The 25,236-nt window shown below is 40.9% G+C and overlaps 1 protein-coding gene across 5 annotated transcripts in view; it reads right to left on the reverse strand.

Annotated features, from left to right (window-relative positions):
* Positions 1-25,236, reverse strand: part of PARN (poly(A)-specific ribonuclease) — a 174,374-nt gene that overhangs the window by 26,502 nt on the left and 122,636 nt on the right. For all 5 annotated transcript variants that reach the window (XM_065924370.1, XM_065924369.1, XM_065924372.1 and 2 more), the window contains one exon: positions 24,337-24,523. In XM_065924370.1, coding sequence (XP_065780442.1) covers positions 24,337-24,523 — 187 coding nt within the window. The remainder of the gene's footprint in view (positions 1-24,336; positions 24,524-25,236) is intronic.

Below are 25,236 nucleotides of genomic sequence, written 5' to 3' on the forward strand. Positions count from 1 at the left end.
TTCAGAGGGTAAAGAGTCTGCCTGCAATGCAGACCTGGCTTTGATCCTCAGGTCAAGAAGATCCCCTGGAGGAGAGAATGGCTAGTCACTCCAGTATTCTTGCCTGAAGAATTCGATAGACAGAGGAGCCTGGTGGGTTACAGTCCATAGGGCCACAAAGAGTTGGACACAGCTGAGCAACTTAGCACACATGTAGCACCAACAATCAAACCAAAATGACTCCTCTCACCATACCCAAAGCTCAACTATTGTAGAAAATAAACTGCTTTTTAACAACTTCCAAGAAGTTAAACATGACCAATTGAACAAAGGTATTATCTGTAGAGAGACAGAACTATCCTTATAAAGGCACAGGAGAGGCAGCAGGAGAGGATGAGATGTGTGCTCACCTTGGAGACACTCTCTTTGGAGCTGACAGGTTAAGGAGAGGAGTCCCACAAAACACTGCATAGACGGGGAAAGAGAAATCTAATTGTTGTATAAAAAGCTGGTTCACCCAATAGAGCCCTGCATAGTCTAGGCAAATAGCAGGCACCAGATTCCTGTAGGTAATAAGGACTGTGCTATGCCAACAGAGGGAGAGGCTGTTCTAGGACTCCCACCCCATCCCTGTGAAGCCAGGGGACCAGCATTCCCCCAAGGTCAAGAAAAGGTGGAGAGGAGGTTTCAGCTCTAGAGAAACTGATCCCCTCAGAGAGGCACCAGGTCCAGCAGTGGAGAGCGGGATTGAGTTGGGCAATAAGAACTGACTAACAGAGGAAGGAGGACTTCCCAGGTAGCTCAGCTGGTTAAAGAATCCACCTGCAATGCAGAATACCCAGTTCAATCCCTGGGTCGGGAAGTTCCCATGGAGAAGGGACAGGCTACCCACTCCAGTATTCTTGGGCTTCCCTGGTGACTCAGATGGTAAAGAATCTGCCTGCAATAAAGGAGACCTGGGTTTGGTCCCTGGATTGGTAAGATCTCCCGGAGAAGGGCATGGCAACCCAGTCCAGTATTCTTGCCTGGAGAATCCCCACAGACAGAGGAGCCTGGCGGGCTACAGTCCATGGGGTTGCAGAGAGTCGGACACGACTGAGCGACTAAGCACAGCACAGCAGAGGAAGGAGCAACCCCCATTTACTAAGGAGTGAGCCTCCAGCTGCCTTCCACCTGTCAGAACCCAGGGCACCAGCGGTCAGGTCATCTCCCAGAAGCTACGAATCAGAAAATCAATCTCTAAAAGAACTCAGTCATTACAGCTAGTATCACACTTAATGCAGAATGCTTTTGCCCTAAGATCAGGAACAGGGCACAGATGTTGACTCTCACCACTTCTATTCAAAACTCTACTAGAGGCTCTGGCCAGAGAAATAAGGCAAGAAAAGGAAATGACATTCATAAGGTCCTCTGGACAGAGAGAAATAAAAATGCTTTTTTTTTAAAACAGACTGTCTAAACAGAAAACACCATATAGTCTACAAAAAGGTTATTTAAAAAAGTAAATTTAGTAAGACTCAAGGATATAAGGTCAAAATAGACAAATCAACTGTATTTTTTTATATTATCAATGAATGCCCAGAAATTGAACCTTAAAATGTATGACTTACCAAAAAAACATGACTTACAGTGGCATCAAAATGTAAAATACTTAGGGACAACTCTAATAAAGCATATGTAAAATCTACATGCTGAAAACTGCAATACAGTGATGTGAGAAATCAAAGTAAACCTAAGTAAGTGAAAATATACACTGTGTTCATGGGTGAGAAGACTCAACATAGTTAAGCTGTTAACTCTCCCCAAAATGATCTTATATTAACAGATTCAACAAAATCCCAATCAAAGTTCTAACAGACTTTTTTTAGAAATCAACAAACTGACTCTAAACTTTTTGTGCAAAAGCAAAGGACTTGGAATAGCATTATTTTTTTAAAGAAGAAAATCGTTGAAGGATCTACTATTTGATTTCAAGGCTCACTATAGAGCTTCAGCATAAATCAAGACAGTGTAGGACTGGCATAAGAAAAGACAGACAGATCAACGGAATATAACAAGAGTCGAGAATGCATGTGACCAGCTGGTTTTTTACAAAGGAGTCATGGTAATTCAATAAAGGAGAGTATTCTCAAACAATGGTGCCAGAACAAATGGACATCTATATGCAAAAAATGAAACTGTATTCATGCCTCATTCTGTACATAAAAATCAACTTGAAATAGATCATATACCTAAACGTAAAACTTATAGAAAAAAAAAAAAAGAAAATCCTTATGACACTAGTAAAGATTTCTTATGTACATCGCAAAAAGCACAAGCCCTAAAGAAAAGCATGAGTCTCAGAGAAAAGATAATTAACAAAGCCAGCTTCTCACCTCATCACTCTATAGAGAAAAACCATCAGTAAGTTCTGCCTTTAAGAACTTCTCATCCCCTTTCAGTCTCTCTTAAACAATACTGAAAGTCAAAGTGTTAGCTGCTTAGTTGTCTCTGACTCTTCATAATCCTATGGACCGTGGCCCACCGGGCTCCTCTAACCATGGGATTCTCCAGGTAAAAACACTGGAGTGGTTTGACACGCCCTTCTCCAAGGTGATCTTCCCAACCCAGGGATCGGACCCACATCCCTTACGTCTCCTACACTGGCAGGTGGGTTCTTTACCACTAGCGCCACAATACTGAGGGGCCAAAAATAGTCAAGCCTTTGAAGAAAGTCTTTCAGAGACAAAAACCAAAACACACCAGTATTCAGAGAAAAAAAAACTGAGGAAATAACGTGGGAAGCCGAGGGAAACTTAACGTGACTGGACAAGACTACTGTATTTGCAAGTAGTCTTTCTATGTCAATGGACATAGAAAAGTGAAGATGTAGCAGTAAGTATACTACTTGAAAATGAGGTAAATTATCAAATGAAAAGAGTTGAAAGTGCTTACCTCTGAGGGACAGAATGGGGGTGACAGGGGACCTCTGCTTTTTATTATAATTTTAAAAAATATCATTTGGTTTCAAAAAAACAATGCTTACGTATTTTGTTGAAAGTATTTTAAAAGAAAAGCAAGTGCCAAGGACTTCACAAAGATCCACTTAACATGTGAAAAATCACCATACCAATAGTAAATTGCTACTTGTCTGTCTTAAATTGCCAATTAAGAAAGAGTAAGCTCTCTTACTTAATTGGCATCATGACCATGAGTAAGAGACAGCTTCTCTGACTCCCCAGTTCTCCCCTGTAACACAGTGGAGGGTGTACAAGATCACCTCCAAGTCCCCTCCAGCTTCCACAAGTATGTGGCTTTATCAAGCAACACTTCTGTTCATAGAGTTACAGGCACTGCTCATTCTTTAAAAGAATTTATCTGCTATTGTACATCAACTATAACTCAGTTTAAAACACTTTAAAAAAAAAGAACGTCCTACAATCTGGACTAGTCTTCTTCAGCCTCCATTTCCATTCACAATGAGTGAAGCAGTACTGTATTCCATAATTATTAGCATATAAGTAGAAAGGACCCGAAAGAAAAAGTTCAAAGCCAGTTACCTATAAAACAACAAATTATAGCATGATTATCTTAATCCTATATGTTTTTTAAGACATTTAATTTCTTTGGAAATTATCATTTTTGGTTTTTGGTTGTCATTTTTGGTTATTTTTCTCACAAACCCAGTAAACCCAACCTGAAAAGGAATAAGCCCCATTAATGTCAACTGAACAGGCTCAAATGTGGAGGTAAACTACTGTCTCACAAATGACAACAAAGGAAGGGGGAAGGTGGGGTTTTTTCATACTCATGGAAGGCTCCAACTCCTTCTCTCTGCTTAGGCACCCACCTTCATCTGACGCCCACTGAGCCAAAAGATCTGAGCGAACAGAGACAGAGAAACTGGGAATGAAAGAAGAGGACAGAAAGAAAGCTAACAACCATGTGGATAACGCTACTCCAAATTCTAACAGTATCATTATATTCATGAATTTAGCTATTTAAACAGACATTCACATTAGAGATAGCAAACTAATGACGAGATGACTAATTAAAGCCAAGACCCAAATGAAGATCTCCGAATTCATACTTTTCAACTGGCAAGAATCAAAGAATACAGCTAGGTTTCTAAAGTAGCATCCTTAAGTACTATTCTTATGAGTACTAATGGACTATGCTGAAACAAGGTAAAATACAGTACTCTTATTTGGTGCTTACTTTGTGAAACATTGCCACTGAAATACATTCCAGATGTTTATCCTGACAGATGCTTCTATGAGGGTGTGCGGACTCAAATACTGATAACGGTTATTCAAAATTAAACTTACAGAACACCTGAAAACAGGATGAAGGGATGTGTGGACAGTTTTCATTAGCAACAATTTTTTAAAGAAGGCTATTGTTTTAATGCAAATAAGTAGGAGTTTTAAAACTGTCTCCCTTTAGTGTTTCAGTACTAACAATTTGGTCTGACAAGTCAACAGGGTGGGATGACTTTAGCAGAAAGGTAAGTACCTTGACATGGAGAACATGTTTCAGCTCCCTGAGAACAGAGAACCACTGACCAGAAGAAGTTCTGACACCAGGAAACCACATGCTTCTTGCATCCTGGCTTGGTTTCTGCAGACCCTTCTGGTGATAATTTGTGACTATAGCAAACTAAGAAACTAATCCCTTCCAAGAATTTAGAATCACTCATTTAAGATGATGAACTAATGTACTCCATGGTCTTTCCCAAGAATTCCCCAATTCTTTATATCAACTATTTGACAACTGATGTTAACACACAAAAAATGGTGGTCTGAATACTGATTCCTGTAGCATCACAAGTTTGATTTCCTTTTAAATTACTTTCCTTTAAAATATGTGATTAGTCAAGGGTGAAAGGTCTTCAGACTTGAGATATTCCAAGGCTTCCACAGTCAATCTCCTCCCACCTTCATATGGCTCTTTCAGATGAAACAGTAGGTAAGACAATAAAATAAGCTGGATGTTGGTATGATTATGAAAAAAAAAAGTTATTCCATCTTGCCTGACCTTTAGCAAAGTATGTGAAAGTATCCAAGCATGGCCTCATACTGTTCAAAAGGAAAAAAGCAGACTGCATGGTCTTCTCCAATCAGAAATTGGGTGGGAAGATGTGTTCCTCATGTCTTATGGGTTCACTGGTTTATTTAAACCTTTCTCTGAGTGACCACAAGGCATCATTTATCAGGTGCTGGAGTGAGCGCTAATATGAATAAACAACAACCCCAACTTTATCTTTTCATTTCCTAAGAGGGTCCCCACGGCAAAGAATTCCCAAGGATTCCAGGTGGCAGGGAAGGCATGTCAGAGGGCCTTTCTGGGGGTGTGGACGGAACACAGATGGATATGTGAGGAGACAGGAGGCATTCCGGAAAGAGCGTGAACGGGATCTGGGATGAAAGAGTGATGAGCGCTTGAATCTGGGTGCTGTCATTTACTGGTTTTGTGACTCTGGGCAAAAAAGAGTGAGTCTCAGGCTCCTCAATTATAAAACGGATTATTGTGAGGGTATAAGAGGCGCGTGGCAGATACGGAAATGCCAGTGCCTCCTCTGCTCCCACTCTGGACTGTGGTGAGCAAAAGGCTCGCGTTTTGTAGAGATGATGTTGATCAAAGTCTCCAGAGGCAGTGGCCCCAAGCTCTGCAAAGTGTCACGAAAGAAGGGGAGGCAGAGAGAAAGGAGAGCAGAAGGAAGGTGCCGAGTGGCTCGGGCAGGTTGCAGAGCCTGGTCTGGACGCGGCTGGAAGGGTGAGAGGCGAGTGCGCCCCAGCTTCCCGGGGGGCGGGGAAACCACCACCCAGACACCCATTTGTTAACCCCCAGGTGCCTGGAACCTGCAGATCACTAGGAACCACCCAAACCGCCCGCCCCTGTTTCTAGGAGGCCCAGTTCCACTTCCTGCCAATATTTCATTAGGAAAACTTTCAAAACACAGGAAAGTTTGAAGAGTTGTACAGTAAACAAGCATTTAGGCATCACTTAGACTGTATAATTAGTTCTATTTTGGAAGTGGAGATTTGAACATATACAGCAGATTTTAGCTCCTCCTGCATGTGAGGAAAGGGGGTACAAAGGGAGGATCTGAAGGCTCCTATCCGGCAAGGGTCTGGCTTCCGCACTACCAGCGATGCAGTGGGATGAAATAACACCCTTCAGCGACCCCTGAACGGACAAAGGGACACACACACCTCACACCTGTAGTTGGTGCTGAAACATGGAGGCCTATCAGTACAGTGACAAACCTGGCGCTTGATCACAGCGGTCATGCCGCATCCTCACAACTCCCCCCACCCAAAATGACACAAGGACGCCGTGACTTCTGCTGGCTTCCAGTGCAGTAGCAGAATATTAAAAAACCATAAAGTGTCAAAAAAAAGACAGAAAGAACTGCCAGAAAAGTGAACTGCCAGATTTCTACACCTGGCAATTAAAATACAGGATTTACATAATTCATACTTTATTTCAACAAAAACTATACTACAAACAGGAATAATCTTAACTGCACATGATCGGAGTACCTCAAACAGGAAATCTGTTTTGTATTTCAACGTGAAAAACAGCATTTCGACTTCCCTATCATCTAAGTGTGTTGAGGGCAATTTCAATGGTTAGCAGCATTAGAAAAAAAATTATACTCTTATATGAAGACAAGCACAAATATATAGAACTCATTATTAGAAACACAGATAATTACTGTTAATTATGGTTAATCAAACAAATAGCATGAAGATTAGGAAAGAAAACAGTAATTTTCAAACATTACTGCTATCGTGAAACATGATCGCATCTACGACGGCACCAGCTCTGTGATCTGGAGCAAGACACTTCTCTCTGAGCTGTCTTATCAGTGAGACAGGTCTAACGAAGCGATGCAGGCCTCCTCGGGGGTTCTTCCTCAGTCCTCTGCCTGGAGAAAGGACCACTGCTCTTTTTTTTAATCTATGTATAATTCTATTTATTTGTTTATTATTTTTGGTTGCGCTGGGTCTCCATTTGCTGTGAGGGCTTTTCTCTACTTGTGATGAGCGGGGGCGACTCTCCAATTTGGGAGCAAGGGCTTCTCATTGTGGGGGCTTCTCTTGTTGCAGAGCGCAGGCTCTAGAGCTCAGGCTTAATTGCTCTGCAGCATGTGGGGTCTTCCCGGATGGGGGATCAAACCTGTGCTGGCAGGCGGAGTCTTTCGCCCTGAGCCCCCAGGGCGGCCCCCACAGCAGCCCCCACTGCTTTTCTGAAGACGACATTTGATAATCCTGCCCACAGTTCCTACTGCCCCTTCCCTCCAGTTACTGTGCGGGGCTGGGGACACTCCCCTTCATCCCCGGTCACTTTCCTCTCGCTGTGCTGCAGTTGCTCTACTTAAAATCAAATGAATAACCCACCAAAGGCCACTACAAAGGGGAAGACCAGTGCTGAGCATCCTAGAAGGATGACACCCCAGTGCTTCTGATATTGGCTTGTACATCCCAGAGTTACTTCTCTTCCTTTGAAAAAAAGCCAGAAACTACAAACAAGAGTTTTACACTGATGATCTGTGGGAGTAGATATCTAAAGCCTCTCCCCAAAGAAGTTTGAAATTCGGATGTTCTAACCTTAGGGCTTCTTTAGCACAGGATTTTTTTTTTTTTTTTTAAAGTAGGGGTCCCCAACCTCTGGGATCTAATGGCTGATGATCTGAGGTGGAGCTGATATAATCATAATAGAAATAAAGTGAGCAATAAATGTAATGTGCTTGAATCATCCAGAAACCATCTCTCTGCCCTCCTTTTTAACCTTGGCCCTGGTCCTGGTCTTCCTCAAAACTGGTCCCTGGTGCCAAAAAGGTTGGGGTCCGTTCTTTTAAAGAAGACATGATTTGTTAAAATGAGACACCTTTCTCAAATATGCACACTCCTAGGTGTATACGTGTCATCTTCCTGAGAGGCAACGTGATGCATTTGCTATGGCTCCCAAAGGCCTGTAAGTTAGAATCCTGCATAACTTCAGCTAAATTATTTAGCTTCTCTGAGACTCACCCTTCTCACAGATAAATTAGGAATATTCCAAGGCTTCACTGAGTTGTTAGAGTTTTGAAATGATATAAAGCACCTAGCACAGTGCCTGCAATGAAGAATCTGCTTAATAAATGAGATTTCTCTCTTGTTTTTCACATTGTTCTGCAGAGATTCCAAAAAGCATGATGTGTGTCACTGAGCTTCACATCTTTATACTGACGAGGACAAAGAAAGAGATAAGAAGAGGAGAAAGGTAAAAGCAGAATGCTTTATCCAAATGATTTATGATTTATCTGGATAAATGATTGATGATTTATCCAGGGCTCTACTGGTTGTGAATTAATTTTTCACAAAGCAACTTAATACAACATTCATGAATTTTGCTACATGGTTGATCATTTAAACTAGGATTAAACATTCAGGTTTACCTAGTTAGTATGTTTTATTATGGAGGCTGAAGAACATGAAAACCATTTGCAGTGTAAAGAATCACTTTTTAAGAGATGCAGAATAAAAGTGACTTCTAAGATACACAGCTAAATGAGAAAAGGAAGGTGGGGAAAAGTATGTGTGGTCCATTACCATCTAACAAAAAGGTTTTATATGTAATTAATTAAATCCTGGAGTCTAACTGGATTGGAAATATCACTATATATTTATCTTCAAAGCAGAAAAGGAAAGGAAGGAGGGAAGGTTTCTCTTTACATTTAAGAAGTTAATAAACAATGACAAATCTAATATCAATAAACACCGTTAGAAACCAAATTATGGTTTTTAAATACAATTTCCAATCAAAAGGAACAGGGCCCTTAAGAAATGGCTGATTCTACTGCCTGCAATGCAGGATACCTGGGTTCAATTCCTGGGTTGAGAAGATCCCCTAGAGGAGGAAATGGCTACTCTCTCCAGCATTCTTGCCTGGAGTATCCCATGGATGTCAGGCCCTGGCGGGCTATAGTCTATGGGGTCCCCACAGAGTTGGGATACAACTGAGCAACTAACACTTTCACTTTTTCACTTTCAAATACCCTGCAAAAAAAGAACTGTTTAGTATTGGCTGGACTATGGACATGGATTTGATAGCTCTCTCTTTTTTTTTTTAATGGCAGCTGTGATACAAACCCCAGGACACCCACCCAGCCAAAGAGCCAAAAAATAGTTCCTGTAACATTCCACCTTCCTCCATATAGTCCCTTTTGGAAACCTGCCACCAAACTTGGGGACTTCAAGCCAACAAAATTATAAGTGCTGTTAGGTATTCATGTAAGAACTCTTGCTGTAGCATGGATAGCTGTGATCAGTGAATCAACTGTCCGTGGCTACCAGTTATGCCAAGATTGTAACAGCATTTTTACTTTCTACACGACAAAGTTTTGCAAATAAAATCTTAACACTTTGAAAAAAAAATAAAGAAATGGCTGATTCCAAATATAAGGTAGAAAATGTTTAAGAAGAACCTGGAATATCTTCTTAAGAATATCAGAAGTTAAAGAAGCCACTAACAACTATTGGGATTGCAACAGAAGACTCAAGAGACAACTGGAAATGGCTCCCACCAGTCAGGAACAAGATAATCTGAGCAACAAAAAGAACAGTAACTGTAACATATTAAAATATATAAAATACACATTTTATATGTATTTGATTCAAACAAAATAAAACACTGTTGCTCACCCTTGAAAGGTGCCAGGAAATCAAATTTTTCTGAAAACTAGTTTTAAAAAGGTGTATTGGGTGAAGAGATTAAATCATTCATTCTTTTTTTTTTTTTTTGGCAGCACTGCATGACATATGAGATCTCAATGAAGGATCGACCCTCAGGCCCTGTACTGGAAGGGTGGAGTCTTAACCAATGAACCATCAGGGAAGCCCCATTCTGCTTTTTCTATATGAACTATACCTGCAGGTAACCAAATAGATAAGAGACTTTTCATTTTAAGTAAGAGCATCTGGGACAATAAATGAAGAAGTAACAAGCTATATTATTACTTAGCAACCTTTAATGAAATAATGAATCTAGCCATTGATCATTAACAGCTACTAAAAATCATCAGATAAAAAACTGATAGGGGAACTTCATATTAGATGAACCAGGACAGCAACATCTGAACCCACATGATCGATCCTATCACAAAACGAGAGAAAAGTAGACTTTTTGTGCCACCCAATGTAACGCAACAGGAAATACACAACACCATCTAGGAACTAGTCTTGCCACTCAGTTCAGCCCTGAATCTGATCAAGTTTATAGATCTAACTACCGGCTGATTACAAACACAGTAGTCAGGTAACATGTTACACAACCTTACAAGAATGTTCCAGAATATGGGAACTTCTACAGAGCAAACAACCTGGTATTTTAAAATCTACTGCAAAGTTACAGGGGGTACGGGAAAAGGAGAGGAGGATTCAGAGATTAAGAAAGAAATGTGGGATACACGCTCATCACAGAGCTCTAGCCGCTCCCGAGCCTTCACACATTTCTCCAGCTGCAAGTGTGCAGATTTGTTCAACCCAGCCTTCATCACCTGGGCATTGGAATATTTCCTCATGGTTCTGAACATGATGTTTATTTGTGTAACTAAGTTCACATGAATCTCAAGGATTTTGGCTTAGGCAAGTAATTTCTGTGTAATTATCAGTGATTCTATCTTAATAAAGTCCAGTGATCAGCAAGAAAAAAAAAAGAGAGAAATGTGACCCATCAATCAAATGTAATACATGAACTTGTTTAGAAACTGGAGGTCAAACAAAACAATTATTTTTTTAAAAAATCTGTGAACAAAAAATCTGAGACTTCCCTGGTGGTCCAGTGGTTAAGAACCTGCCCACCAATCCAGGGAACACAGGATTGATCCCTGGTCTGGAAAGATCCCACATGCCACAGAGCAACTAAGTCTGCATGTGGCAATTACTGAGCCCGAGTGCTTTAACTACCGAAGCCTGTGCACCCTAGAACCCCAGCTCTGCAACAAGGGAAGCCACACAATGAGACGCCGTGCACAGCAACGAGGGAGCGGCCCCCACTCACCACCACTAGAGAAAGACCGCACAGCAACGAACAGCCAGCATGGCCAAAAACAAACAAACAATGTGAAAAACAAAAGAAAATCTGAACACTGGATCTCTGATATTGAAGAGTCATTATTAATGTTTTAATGTGGGAGGAGTATTATAGTTTTGTTTAAAAATGGTTGCTCAGCTTTTAGATACATATATATGTAGACTCATGAAATCATTTGCTGTCAATGACTTATTACAAAATTACCTGAAATGGAGAGGGAGAGAAAGAGTACTAATTAAGCAGGACTGGCCATATGTTGATTATTGACACTTTGTGGTAGCTAGATGCTCATTCATGATGTTATTTTCTCTACTTCTGTATATATTGGAAATTTTTCTGTAATGAAAAGTTTCAGGATTCATTAAAGCAGAAATTCAAAAGAACCTCTCTTCTGTTTTCAAGAATATCACTTTTAAGTGAAAAGACACAAGCTCTTGGATGTTTTCTTAGATGTGTGGTGATTACAGTTAAGACAATAGTCCCAGAACCTCCCTGGCGGTCCAGTGGTTAAGAATCTGCTTTCTACAAAAATATACAAAGGAGAAAAGACAAACTCTTTAACAAGTGGTGCTGGGAAAACTGGCCAACCACCTGTAAAAGAAAGAAATCAGAACACTTCCTAACACCATACACAAAAATAAACTCAAAATGTATTAAAGATCGAAATGTAAGACCAGAAACTATAAAACTCCTAGAGGAAAACAGAGGCAAAACACTCTGACATAAATCACAAGATCCTCTATGATCCACCTCCCAGAGTAATGGAAATAAAAACAAAAATAAACAAATGGGACCTAATTAAACCTAAAAGCTGTTGCATAACGAAAGAAACTATAAGCAAGGTGAAGACAGCCTTCAGAATGGGAGAAAATAATAGCAAACGAAGCAGCTGACAAAGAATCTCAAAAATATACAAGCAGATCATGCAGCTCAATACCAGAAAAATAAATGACCCAATCAAAAATCGGGCCAAAGAACTAAACAGACATTTCTCCAAAGAAGACATACAGACGGCTAACAAACACATGAAAAGATGCTCAACATCACTCATTATCAGAGAAATGCAAATCAAAACCACAATGAGGTACCATCTCACGCCAGTCAGGATGGCTGCTATCCAAAAGTCTACAAGCAATAAATGCTGGAGAGGGTGTGGAGAAAAGGGAACCCTCTTACACTTTTGGTGGGAATGCAAACTAGTACAGCCACTATGGAGAACAGTGTGGAGATTCCTTAAAAAAATGGAAATAGAACTGCCATACAAACCCACTGCTGGGCACACACACCAAGGAAACCAGAACTGAAAGAGACACATATACCCCAAAGTTCATCACAGCACTGTCTACAAGCTAGGACATGGAAGCAACCTAGATGTCCATCGGCAGATGAATGGATAAGAAAGCTGTGGTACATATACACCATGGAATATTACTCAGCCATTAAAAAAAAACGCCTTTGAATCAGCTTTAATGAGGTAGGTGAGACTGGAGCCTATTATACAGAGTGAAGTCAGAAAGAAAAACACCAATACAGTATATTAATGCATACATATGGAATTTAGAAAGATGGAAGATGGTAATGATGATCCTATATGCGAGGCAGCAAAAGAAACACAACAGATATAAACAACAGACTTTTGGACTCTGTGGGAGAAGGCGAGAGTGGGATGATTTGAGAGAATAGCATTGAAACGTGTATATTACTATATATGAAATAGATGACCAGTCCAAGTTCGATGCATGAAACGGGGCACTCAAAGCTGGTACACTGGGATAACCCAGAGGGTTTTGGGATGGGATGGGGAGGCAGGCAGGAGGGGGGTCAGGACGCGGGGGACACATGTACACCCATGGCTGATTCATGTCAATGTATGGCAAAAATCACCACAATATTGTAAAGTAATTAGCCTCCAATTAAATAAATTAATTAAAAAAAAAACCAAAGATAAAAACATAAATCTAAAAGAAGAATCTGCCTTCTAACGCAGGGGATGTGGGTTTGACCCCTGGTCGGGGAACTGGGATCCCACGTGCAGCTGGGCAACTAAGCCTCCGTGCTGCAAGGACTGAGCCCCCGTGTGCCACAACCAGAGAGAAGTCCAAGTGCTGCAACAGAAGATGCTGAGTGTTTGAAGATGCCACGTGCTGCAACTAAGACTTGATGCAGCCAGATAAGTAAAAAAATAAACAAAAAAGACAACAGTCTTCTATGTGGTATGTAGCTAGGTGCAGTCTGTTTGAGTACCTTCTTCCTTTGAGGATAAAGCGGCATACCAGACCTGGGAAAATGTACAGGGGGTTTGATGGATAGTGGAAAGCACAGGGCTCTGTAGCTGACCTGGTTTCAGGCCCCAGTTCTTTGTCAAGAATTGTTTAATCTCCCTGGGCCTCTGTGAAATGGGGATAACCTACCCGCCGCCACCCCACAGAGTTGCCATGAGCATCTCAGGAATGAAAATATGAAGAGTCCTAGCTCAGAGCAGGCACTGGGGATACTGGCATTCAGGAATTTATTCATTCATTTATTCACCAAACATCTGAGTATATCCGCTGGGTCAGACTCTAGGTTATGTGCTAGCCAAATCAAGACATAAAAAGCATGGCACTTGCCCTGAAGGAAAGCAGGGAAGTAAATTAATGATTATAGTGGTGAAAGCAATGTATTTTAAGTTCTGAAAGGATAAACTTTTGGATCTGGAATTCTATATTCAAGCAACACTACCAATTACGAAAGTGAAATAGAGACATTTCTATAGAGTTTACTAACCATACACTATTAATACATATATATGCAAAAAGAAAAAAAAATCCCTCCAGGAAAAGATTACTTCCCTTAAAAAAAAAAAAAAAAACTACACATGAAAGGCTGGGTAAAAGAAAACTAATGGAGAAAAAAAAAAATTAAAAAAAGAAAGGCTGGGATATTTAGAAAATTATCTTTGGGTATCAAAGCTTTAATGGCATAGGAATCAATTTTCTCCTCTGTGGGCCCCATTATGCTACTTTTTCTTTTCAGAATATTGCATTTACACAATCATATTATAGATGCTGCATACAGACTTCCCAGGCAGCACTAGTGGTAAAGAACTCACCTGCCAATGCATGAGACATAAGAGACATGGGTTTGATCCTTGGGTTGGGAAGGTCCCCTGGAGGAGAGCATAGCAACCCAGTCCAGTACTCCTGCCTGAAGAATCTCATGGACAGAGGAGCCTGGGGTGCTACAGTCCACAGGGTTGCAAAGAGTCAGACACGACTGAAGCAACTCACGGATTATAGATGCTGTATACCTGCTGCCGTCTCTTGGAATGAAGATTCTCAAGAAAGCACAAAAGGACAGATACACGAAAGCAGTGAAAGTAAATAACATCACTCTCCACAGTGAGAAGGGAAACAGAACGCAATATACAAGTGCTAAGTTTCTAAATCTTTTTTAGAAGTGATCAAGATATATTGGTCAAAGTGTGTAAGACGAGAAATAGAGGTATAATTTAAAAGTACAGTGATAAGAGAAAATGAAGAAAATGATAATAGGAGCTGCCACTGGGAAAAAGAACTGGGAGTGTGGAGCCAAGATTTCCTCCATTCACTTTATATTCTCCTGTACCATGCAAATTTTAAAAAATTATGCGCATTTATCACTCCAGTGGTTTAACAAGTGTCACGGGAAACACTTTTTCTGCTAAAATATATGTAACTTACAAGTTCTACAGTGAATTTTCCAACATTTAGTCTGCCTAAATACAAGAAAGATATTAAGGTAGCTAGACTTGATAACTTTTATAGTCTTTTCCAGAAGCTAAGGGTCTATCCAAAGGGAAATATAAATTGTGTCATTGTCACTTGGATAATATAAAGACACACCTGTAAAGTCTATTCCTAAGCTACTGAACCAAGAACAAAAAAATAGGAAATTTCCCCAGGAAAAGGCAGCTGAAAACCAGGAACAGAAGCAGCAAAGCTAAATGGAGATTTCTGCAGTGGAACCAGGAGCAAGAGAAAATAAACAAGAGAAAGTCAACACTGAGAGGGAGGAAGTGGCCTCCAGGGTAAAAGGGGTGGGGCTCAGGCTGCAAAGATTCATTCTGAGATGGGAGGGGGGGGGTGGAGGGGGGGGGTGGGGGGGGCTGGGCTTCCCACGTGGCATTAGTGGTTAAGAACCCGCCTGCCAATGCAGGAGACACAGGAGACACGGGTTCAATCCCTGGGTCGGGAAGATCCCCTAGAAGAGGGCATAGCAGCCCACTGCAGTGTTCTTGCCTGGAGGATCCCAGGGACAGAAGAGCCTGGCAGGCTACACTACCTGGGGTCGAAAAGAGTTAAGACACGACTGAAGTGACTCAGCATGCAGCATGGGGTGGGGTGGGAGGGTGGGGGTGGGGTGGCAGGGGTGGGGTCTGAAAGTGAGAGGCAACCGCTCTGTCAGAGAAGTTGGAAAGCAACAAATATGCAAAGAGAGGGCCAAGGCCTAGAGGACAAAAGGGATGAGTACAAGCTTCTTCTGCTCCAGGCAAGTGCTGTCTAACCGTCTTCTTGAAATCACGGGGAGAAGGAGCACCAAAGAAATTCCAGTACATAGATGGTCAGCGGGAATTTGAAAACAGGCAGTACCCAGTGAAAGGGTCAACAATCTCTTTTCTGTCTGGTGCCTGTCTTTATTATCTCAGTGTGTGCTGCTGTGCTGAGTCACTCAGCCATGTCTGACTCTGCAACCCCGTGGACTCTAGCCCGCCAGGCTCCTCTGTCCAGGGGATTCTCCAGAGTGGGTTGCTATTCCCTTCTCCAGCGGATCTTCCCAACCCAGAGATCGATCCCAGGTCTCTTGTACTGCAGGTGGACTCTCTATGGTCTGAGCCACCAGGGAAGTCACATTTATACATTTCAGCGTGGTAAAGGATTTCATAGGCTCATTGAAGATACTGGTTCACCCACTCTTATTTTTATTATATACCTCTTAACCAAAAGTTCTCCTACTGCAGGGATTTTCAAAAACCTAACTCTTTGGGTTGAGAAGAAGCTACCTGCTATTTGAGGAGATTCTCAAAGGGTGTTGAGAGTTTGTATCAGTTTCCTCTTCATGCCCTACCTACACTGGGTACAAGGTAAAAACACTTGGGATTTAAGATCTAGAAGGGACTCTGGCCTTCTTTCCAACAAGATGCCTCACTTACGATGAGAAAACAGAGACAGGTGCTGGGCTGGCACTGGTATTCACCGAAGGAAAGGATGAATGTGGTCTTTCCCAAGGTGCCAGCAGAGTGCGAGCTGGAACCCTCCGTGCCCAGCGGCCTGTCGTCAGCGTCCTTTTCACTCTGTGGGCTCTGCTGTCCCTATGGCTTTTTTTTTTCAGTCGGAGGAGAGAAAACACTTGCTCCACAGACTCATTTATGAAGAAACATGTAAGCAGTCTGACAGAGCAATGGGTCCTGGGACCCATCTGAATCTTCTGTGTGTCTAAAGAGCTTTCCCTCCATTTCCTAATGAAACATGCACGTTTAATTACTTGCAGAAACCACAAACTTCAGATGAAAATTATATGAAATCTGAAAACCACAGTTTTGATGTATGCTTTAGCATTTCCTACACAAGGAGGAATTCCCAGGAGCTACAGAGGATGAGATGGTTGGATGGCATCATCGACTCAATGAACATCAGTTTGGGCAAACTCTGGGAGTTGGTGAAGGACAGGGAAGGCTGGTGTGCCACAGTCCATGGGGTTGCAAAGAGTCAGACACAACTGAGCAACTGAACAACAACGACAACTACATTTTCAAGGAAGGCTGAAATTCAGTCTCACAGAAAGGCTAGAAGGAAGACAAGCCAAAGGGTTGTTTCCTAATAGTTGAAATAAGCCAAAAAGAGCAAATAACCTACAGACATGATGGACCAAACCTCTGTAAGGGCAAAGTGGCTTTGGAAAACCATTTTCTTTAATCACAGAACATCCTTAGTAAAATGAGAAGGGAAAGAGCATCTGTTTTTTTAAGACTGTTTCAGACATCAGTGTCTACTTCTATTAGTGAGATCTTAGATGTTTTAGCATCCACTGCAAAGGAGGATTCTTCAAACGCTATCCAACCTGTACTTACTCACTCAGATCTCTTGCCACCAAACCAAATCTCCTTTTCCCCTTCTCAAGCAAATCCAGTACAGTTTCCCAGAACCGAAGCCCTATCTTTTGTCCAGTTATCAACTATAAACTCCATGAATATTCTGAATCTATTACAGAGAAGAAAAGACTTCCACCACAACATCAGTGCAAACAGAAGAAATGGACCACCACCTCCAGGGAAAGTGCTGACAGCCAACCCTGGAAGCTCAGCAGTCATGAGGTATCTCCCAAGGTCTCAGGTCAATTCTCTAAAGTCAACAGAAGCGAGTCACAAAGCCGACCGTAAGGGCTCTGACAATCTTAACTGGATTTTCCTAATTATGCCCGAATTTCTGTTTATACTTATGCTATTTTCCCCAGACTTTAGTCCCTTATTTTTTTTTAAGAGTATTAACTGTTTTAAAGAAAAAGAGAGAGAAAAGGAACAAGAGCAACAACATAATCAAGTTTACAGAATGTAGAAGTAAAATATGAGACAAAAGTTCACAAAGGATAAGGGAGGCAGACGGAAATACACTCTTGTAATCATCTTACACTGTTCATGAAGCAATGTAACCTTCACTTGAAGATAAAATGTGATTCATGAAAGAGGCGTACTGTAATCTCAGAGAAGTGCTTGGCCAACAGAAATATATTGTGGCCAGATACGCAATTTTAAATTTTCTAGGAGCCACCATTAAAAAATAAACAAATAAAATGAAGTTCAATATTTTTATTTAGCCCAATATATAAAAAATGCTATCATTTCAACATGTCATCAATTATTCAAAACCATGCATGTTTTAAATGTGTGACATCTCAGTGTGGACTAGCCATATCTGAATGAGTCATTAGCCATGTGTGGTCAGTGGCTCCCATACTGGGCAGTCGGCTCTAGAGCAGGGGTCAGCAAATTTTTCTGTAAAGGAACAGAGAGTAAACATTTTGAGTTGTGTGGGCTACACGGTCTCTGTCATAACTACTCAAATCTGTCATTGTAATGCAAAGCAATCAGAGGCAAAATGTAAATTAATAGGCATGGCTGTGTTCCAATAAAACTTTATAAAAACATGTCAGCCAGATGTGGAAGGAAATGGCAGCCCACTCCAGTATTCTTGCCTGCAGAATCCCATGGACAGAGGAGCGTGGCTGGCTACAGTCCATATACAGTTTGCCAACCATTACTCTGGAGCAATGACAAAAAATAACACAAAGAAATATAAGCAAAAAGTTGACAGGGAAGATAAAAATGGGAGGCTATAGTATCATTAAACACTAAAGAACACACAATTCATTCAAAAAGAGACAGAAAAGAAGGACAGAAGGACAAAGAACAATCAAGACAAATAAGAAAGAAACACCAAGATAGAAGACAGGTTCATCTGCATCATTAATTAGCTTAAGAATAAATTAGGCAGGGATTGCCAGAATGGACCAAAAAGTAAGATTCAACCATAAGCTGTTTATAAGAAACCTACTTAATTATAAAGACAAATAAGTTGACAGTAAAAGGCAAACATATAGCATAAGAAACAAGAGTGGCTATATTAATAGCAGATAAACATCAAAAAAGTTATTTCTAGAACCGAGAAGAAATATTCCACAATGATAAAATGGGAAATTCATTAAGAAGACATAACAATCTATAAGACAGGCATCCATTTATCAAAAGAGATTCAAAATACATGAAGAAAAAATTGATAAAATTAAATGGAGAAATAAATCTACAACCACAGTTGGCGATTTCAATACCACTATCAGGAGCTCAAAGAAAAAGTAGACAACCCTCCCACTCCCCCCCAAAAAAACCCAACTACAACAATTAAAAAACTTAACTCACAATCAGTAAAGATATAGAAGAGTTGAGCAAAACCATGAACTAATGTAACTTAAAATGATACTAATGGAATAATCACACTCACCCGAGTACATGTAGAACATGCACCAAGACAGAACACATGTCAAGCCATAAAACAAGTCTCAATAATTATCAAAGAAGTTCTAAATAACTCAAGTGTTAAGGAAAAAAGTACAAGAGAAGTTAGAAAATATTTGTAATAGATGATAGTGAAAAGACAACATGTCAAAATGTGTGGAATGCAGCTAACACAGACTAAAGGAAAATTCACAGCTTTAAATACTTCTACAGAAAGAAGAAACATAACTTCAATGAGTTAAGTTCCTACCTTACAATGGGAGAAAAACATATGAAATCCAAAGAATCCAAAGAATAACTATTAAATTCAAAATAAGCAGAAGAAATGATAAGAATATAAATAAATGAAAAGTGGACAAAAATGCAATATTAGACAAATGCTGGTACTGAGAATCAACACCTAGCAAGGAAAAAGAGACAACACAAATTACTGATATTAGTTTTTAACAGGATGTAATTATAGATTCTACAGATACTGAAATTATAAGGGAACATTTTCAGCTAATAATTTTATGCTAATAAATTTGACAACTTAAATAAAACAGAATAGTCCTTGGAAAACACAAATTCATAAAGTGATATAAGAAATAATAGACTCGTATCTATTAAAGAAATTCAGTTCACCATCAGAAACCATTTCACAAGAAACTCTTGTGACCAGACGTCTTCACTGGTGTAAGTAAGTAAGTGTTAGTCACTCAGTCGTGCCCAACCCTTTGTGATACCATGGACTGCAGTCCACCAGGCTCCTCTGTCCGTGAGATTTTCCATGCAAGGATACTGGAGTGGGCTGCCATTCCCTTCTCCAGGGGATCTTCCCAACACAAGGATTGAACCCAGGTCTCTTGCACTGCAGGCAAATTCTTTACCGACTGAACTACAAGGTAAACTTGACCAATAATTTAACCAATGCCCCCTTCCCCTCAAATCATACACACACAGTGACCAAATAACAGAAGAGGAACTATAGGAAGTCAGCATAATCCTGATACCAAAACTTGATGAAGATATAAAAAAAAGAGCAAACTACAACCTAATGAACCTCATGAACAAAGATATAGAAATAATTAACAATATATTAAAAACTGGCAACATGTAAAAAGGAGTGTTGATACATTATAACCCAGTGGATATATTGGGTCCATGACCAATGGACCCAATCCATGACCCAGTTGGATTTCTTTCAGGAATGCAAATCTGATTAAGCATTCAAAAGCCAACCAATGTCATTCAAAATATTAACAAAGGGCAAAACCATATGACAATTTTGAAAGAGAGGACTTCCCTGGTGGTACAGTGGATAAAAATCCACCTGCCAATGTACGGTACATGGGCTTCTCCCCGTCCAGGAAAATTCCACAAACCATAGAGCAGCTAAGCCTGTGTGCCATGACTACTGAGCCTGAGCGCAAGAGCCCATGAGCCACGACTACTGAGCCCTCAAGCTCTACAGGCTGCGCTCTGTAACAACAGAGGCCACCGCAATGAGAAGCCTGCACATCACAATAAAGAGCAGGCCTCGCTCACTGCAACTAGAGAAAAAGCCTGCATGCAGCAACAGAGACCCAGTGCAGTCAAAATAGATAAATAAAATTAAATGTAAAAAAATTAAAGAGGCAGAAAGATACAGAAAGAGTATCTGAAGATACCCAACAACTATTCATGATACAAAAGTCTTAGCAAACTGGAAATGGAGGGGAACTTTCTCAACCTGAAAAAAGACTTTTATGAACAACCTAACAATCATAGTTCAAGGGGAAACACTGAACTAATTTCCCTTTTCTTATACTGTAAGCAAGGAAAGGATATCTACTCTTCCCACTAGCACTAAAGGTGCTAGTTGGTGCAATAAAGCAAGAAGAAGAAATAAAAGACACAAAGATTAGAAAAGAGATAAAAGTGTTATTAGTAAGCCAACATGACTGCATAAATGAAAAAACCTGCAGAATATTAGGAAAAAACCCAACCTATCAGAATATGCAAATTTTAAAAGGCTGAAGGGATGTAAGATCAATATATATATATAGACTTGGAGGGACTGATGTTGAAGCTGAAACTCCAATACTTTGGTCACCTGATGCAGAGAGCTGACTTATTTGAAAAGATTGAGGGCAGGAGCAGAAAGGGACGACAGAGGATGAGATGGTTGGATGGCATCACTGACTCAATGGACATGGGTTTGGGTGGACTCTGGGAGTTGTTGATGGACGGGGAGGCCTGGCATGCTGTGGTTCATGGGGTCACAAAGAGTCAGACACAACTGAGCGACTGAACTGAACTGTTATATAGACTTCAATATATATAATGAAGAATTAATTATATATCCATATAGAAGCAGCAAACAATTTGAAAATGAAACAAATAATTCTACTTATGATCACATAAATAATATAAATATTTAGGGGAAAATGAACATAATTACTGAGCCCACACGCTCTAGAGCACATGCTCCAGAAGAGAAGCCCATACCCTGCAACTAGAGAAAGCCTGCATGCCCCAACAAAGACCCAGCACAGACAAAATTTTTTAAAACATTCTTTTTTGTGGAATACAAAGGATCTAGAATAGCCAAAACAATACAAAAAAGAAGAACAATTGTTGGTGGGTTTATGCTACCTGATTTTGAAAGTGAAAGCTGCTCAGTCATGTCCAACTCTTTGCAACCCCATGGACTATATATAGTCCATGGAATTCTCCAGGCCAGAATACTGGAGTGGGAAGCCTTTCCCTTCTCCAGGGATCTACCCAACCCAGGGATCGAACCCAAGTCTCCCACATTGCAGGCAGATTCTTTAGCAGCTGAACCACAAGGGAAGCCCAAGAATAATGGAGTGAGTAGCCCATCCCTTCTCCAGAGGATCTTCCTGACCCAGGAATTGAAGCGGGGTCTCCTGCATTGCAGGCAGATTCTTTATCAACTGAGTTATCAGGAAAGCTTACTATAAAGTCAGAAATAAGAAAGTGTGGTATTGGCATGCTGCTGCTACTGTTGCTAAGTCACTTTGGTCGTGTCTGACTCTGTGCGACCCCTTAGACAGCAGCCCACCAGGCTCCGCTGTCCCTGGGATTCTCCAGGCAAGAATACTGGAGTGGGTTGCCATTTCCTTCTCCAGTGCATGAAAGTGAAAAGTGAAAGTGAAGTTGCTCAGTCGTGTTCGACTCTTCTCGACCCCATGGACTGCAGCCCACCAGGCTCCTCTGCCCATGGGATTTTCCAGGCAAGAGTACCGGAGTGGGTTGCCATTGCCTTCTCTGGTATTGGCATAAGAATAGGTATAAAAATGAGTGGAACAGAAGGGTCCAGAAATAGACCTAGACATACATGGTCAATTTATTTTTGACAAAAGTGCCAAGTCAATTTAAAAGGGAAGAAAAGCCTTTTTAACAAATGTTGCCAGAACAACTTGATGTCCATACAGAAAAAAATAAACCCTGACTCTTATCTCATACAAAACTCATTTGAAATGGCTCAGGGTTAAATGTAAAAGCTAAAACTATAAACCTCCTAGAAGATAGGTTTCTAGAAAATTATTGCAACCTTAGGTAGGCAGAGTTTAGGGACAAGGAAAAATCCACCAACCATTAAAAAAAATTACTAATAGGACTTCATCAGTATTAAAAATATCTGCTCATCAAAATACATCACTAAAAAAAATGAACACACTACCCCAGACTCAAATAAAATGTACTTGCAGCACAAATATTTGACAAAAGATGTGGATCCAGAATATATAAAAGAACTCCTACAAATCTACAGTAAAAAGAGGCAAGAGACTTAAATATCTACCTCACACAGAAGATATCTGAATGGTTAGGAAGCACACAAAAAGGCGGTTAACCAGAGAAATGCAAATTAAAATCACAATGCAATACCATATCATATATTCTAGAATGGCTAAAAAAGACTGATAGTTCAAAGTGTTGCCAAGGATTTGGAGCAACTGGAACATTCACATAATGTTCCAGCAAAGGGAGTATAAAATGGAGCATCCACTTTGGACAACCATTTGGCAGCTCCTGTAAAACTTAACATACACATATCCTAAGAAGCAACAATTCTCACCTTAGATATTTACTCAACAGAAATGAAAACACATACCCACAAAAAACCATTTTACTGAAATGTTCACAGTAGCCTGATTTATAACAGTCCCACCTGGAAACAATCCAAATGTCCACCAAGAGATGAAAAGGCAAACACTGCATATTCATACAACGAAACGCGACTGAAAACGCGCTCTCGATACACACAGCGCTAAGGGGGAGTTTCAGAAAGACGTTAAGTAAAAGCAGCCAACCACAACACTGAGTAATGACATTTTTATAAATACAAAGAATAATCAAAATTAATCCATAGCGACAGACATCTGGAATAGCTGCTTAGGATGGGGGGCTTGGAGTTGCTTGAAGAGGGACACAATGAAAATTTGAGGTGGGAGATAGAAATGTTCTAACATCTCGCTTTGAGTGGTGGTCACATGGGTATATAAAACCATTAAAACCCTTTTAACTAATAAGTATTTTAGATTTGCACATTTTGTCACATGTTAATTATACCTCAATTTAAAAAAACCTCTAAAAACCGTTTTAAAAAAGTATGGAAGGCAATCCAAAATATTAACAGCGATTGCTTCTGGGAGGTGGGATTATGGCTAATTTTTTCTTTGCTGATTCACACTTTTTTCATCTTTATAATTTTCTATACTGAACCCCCGCCTTCCTCTCCCACCACCATTTTCTACGGCATTTATGTTTTAGAGTTTCACAAAGATCCTAAAATGTCGCCAGTATGCATCTTCTGAAAGTACTATAGGATTACAGGTAAGTAACAGAAGTGTGTGTTAAGCTCTCCTTCCACAGCGGGCGTGTGGCTCAGTGTCTACGTGGGACACGGAAGGGGCTCAGCAGCTCAGCCAGAAGCGACAGGGCAGCCTGGGGAGGGGAAGAGGTCCGACATGGGAGAGCTCAGCTCTGACCTCGGCTCACTCACTGAGTGGAGGGCGGGTCACGGAGCCCCGGTTTCTTCACCCCTAAGATGTGAATAAGATGTATCCCCTTTTCCGCCTCACTGGGGTTTTGTGGGTGTTAGCCGAAATGGTCTATACAGCACAGAAGGAATTAAGGAAGTAGTAACTTCTGATATTATGTGAAAAGTCAGAAAAAAGTCTTTCTCACAAATCAGATTTACTACTCTTAGTTCCATGAGAAACAAATAAGAACTTTGCTGGGACGACGCAAAGCTGTTCAAGTCAACAGCCAAGAACTCTTACCTGTTGGCGTAATGGTGATTCTGCAAACCATAGGAGACGCACTGCGTGTTTAGCCGCTTTGGCTCAACCTCCTTCCAACTATCTTCTGTCCACTTTCTCTTCATCTGCTTCTCCTCACGTTTTTTCCCGACATAGTCAGCATAGGTCTGGATGCGATAGCTCTCTGCATACTTGCTGGTATTGACAGCTACAAGGGAAAGAAAAAATCCTTAACAAAGGGTCTGGCCTGGCCCCAGGATGTCGGAAAAGTGGCTTGAGGTCATCAAAGGAACCCTGAGGTCAGGTCTGCCATTGAGAAGCCAGGTGGCCTTGGGAACATCCCACGGCTCTCCCCATCTGAGTCTTCTCACCTGGAGAAAACAGAGTCCTGCTCCCCAGCCTCCCTTACAGTGCTCCGTAAACTGTAAAGAACCAGAAGGATGTAAACAAGACATTAATTTTCAGAATATCTGCAGGTAACATTACTGCCTGAAAAGTGCTCATTTTCAGAGTTAAGAAAATGAAAAACAAAACCAAACCACCAAGGAAAACTGTTGTGAAAATAAAGATGACAAGAAAAGCAGTATGGCCAGCAGTGCTGATCCCTGTAGGTCTACTGCAAGCCTGTGCCTGGGGCTCTGCATACGTGATGTCTAACCTTCACAGGACACTTGCAAGGGAGAAATCACCTTTGTTGAATAAGCTGGGACACTGAAGCGGAGGCTGCCACAGGCCACACTGCACCAGTGGCAGGGAGGAAAACCAGGCTGCCTGGACCCTAAGGCCAGGGCCCTGCTCGAAGTTCTGCACTTCACTTTGGACTCTGCAGATTTAAGATAGTCCCACCATAGTTGAGACCTGCCTCTTCTCCTTCTCTTCTTAAAGCCTACTAATTCTCTGTAATGTGCTTTCTGGCAAGAG

Source organism: Muntiacus reevesi, chromosome 2 (assembly GCF_963930625.1).
Source record: "Muntiacus reevesi chromosome 2, mMunRee1.1, whole genome shotgun sequence".
Taxonomy (NCBI): domain Eukaryota; kingdom Metazoa; phylum Chordata; class Mammalia; order Artiodactyla; family Cervidae; genus Muntiacus; species Muntiacus reevesi.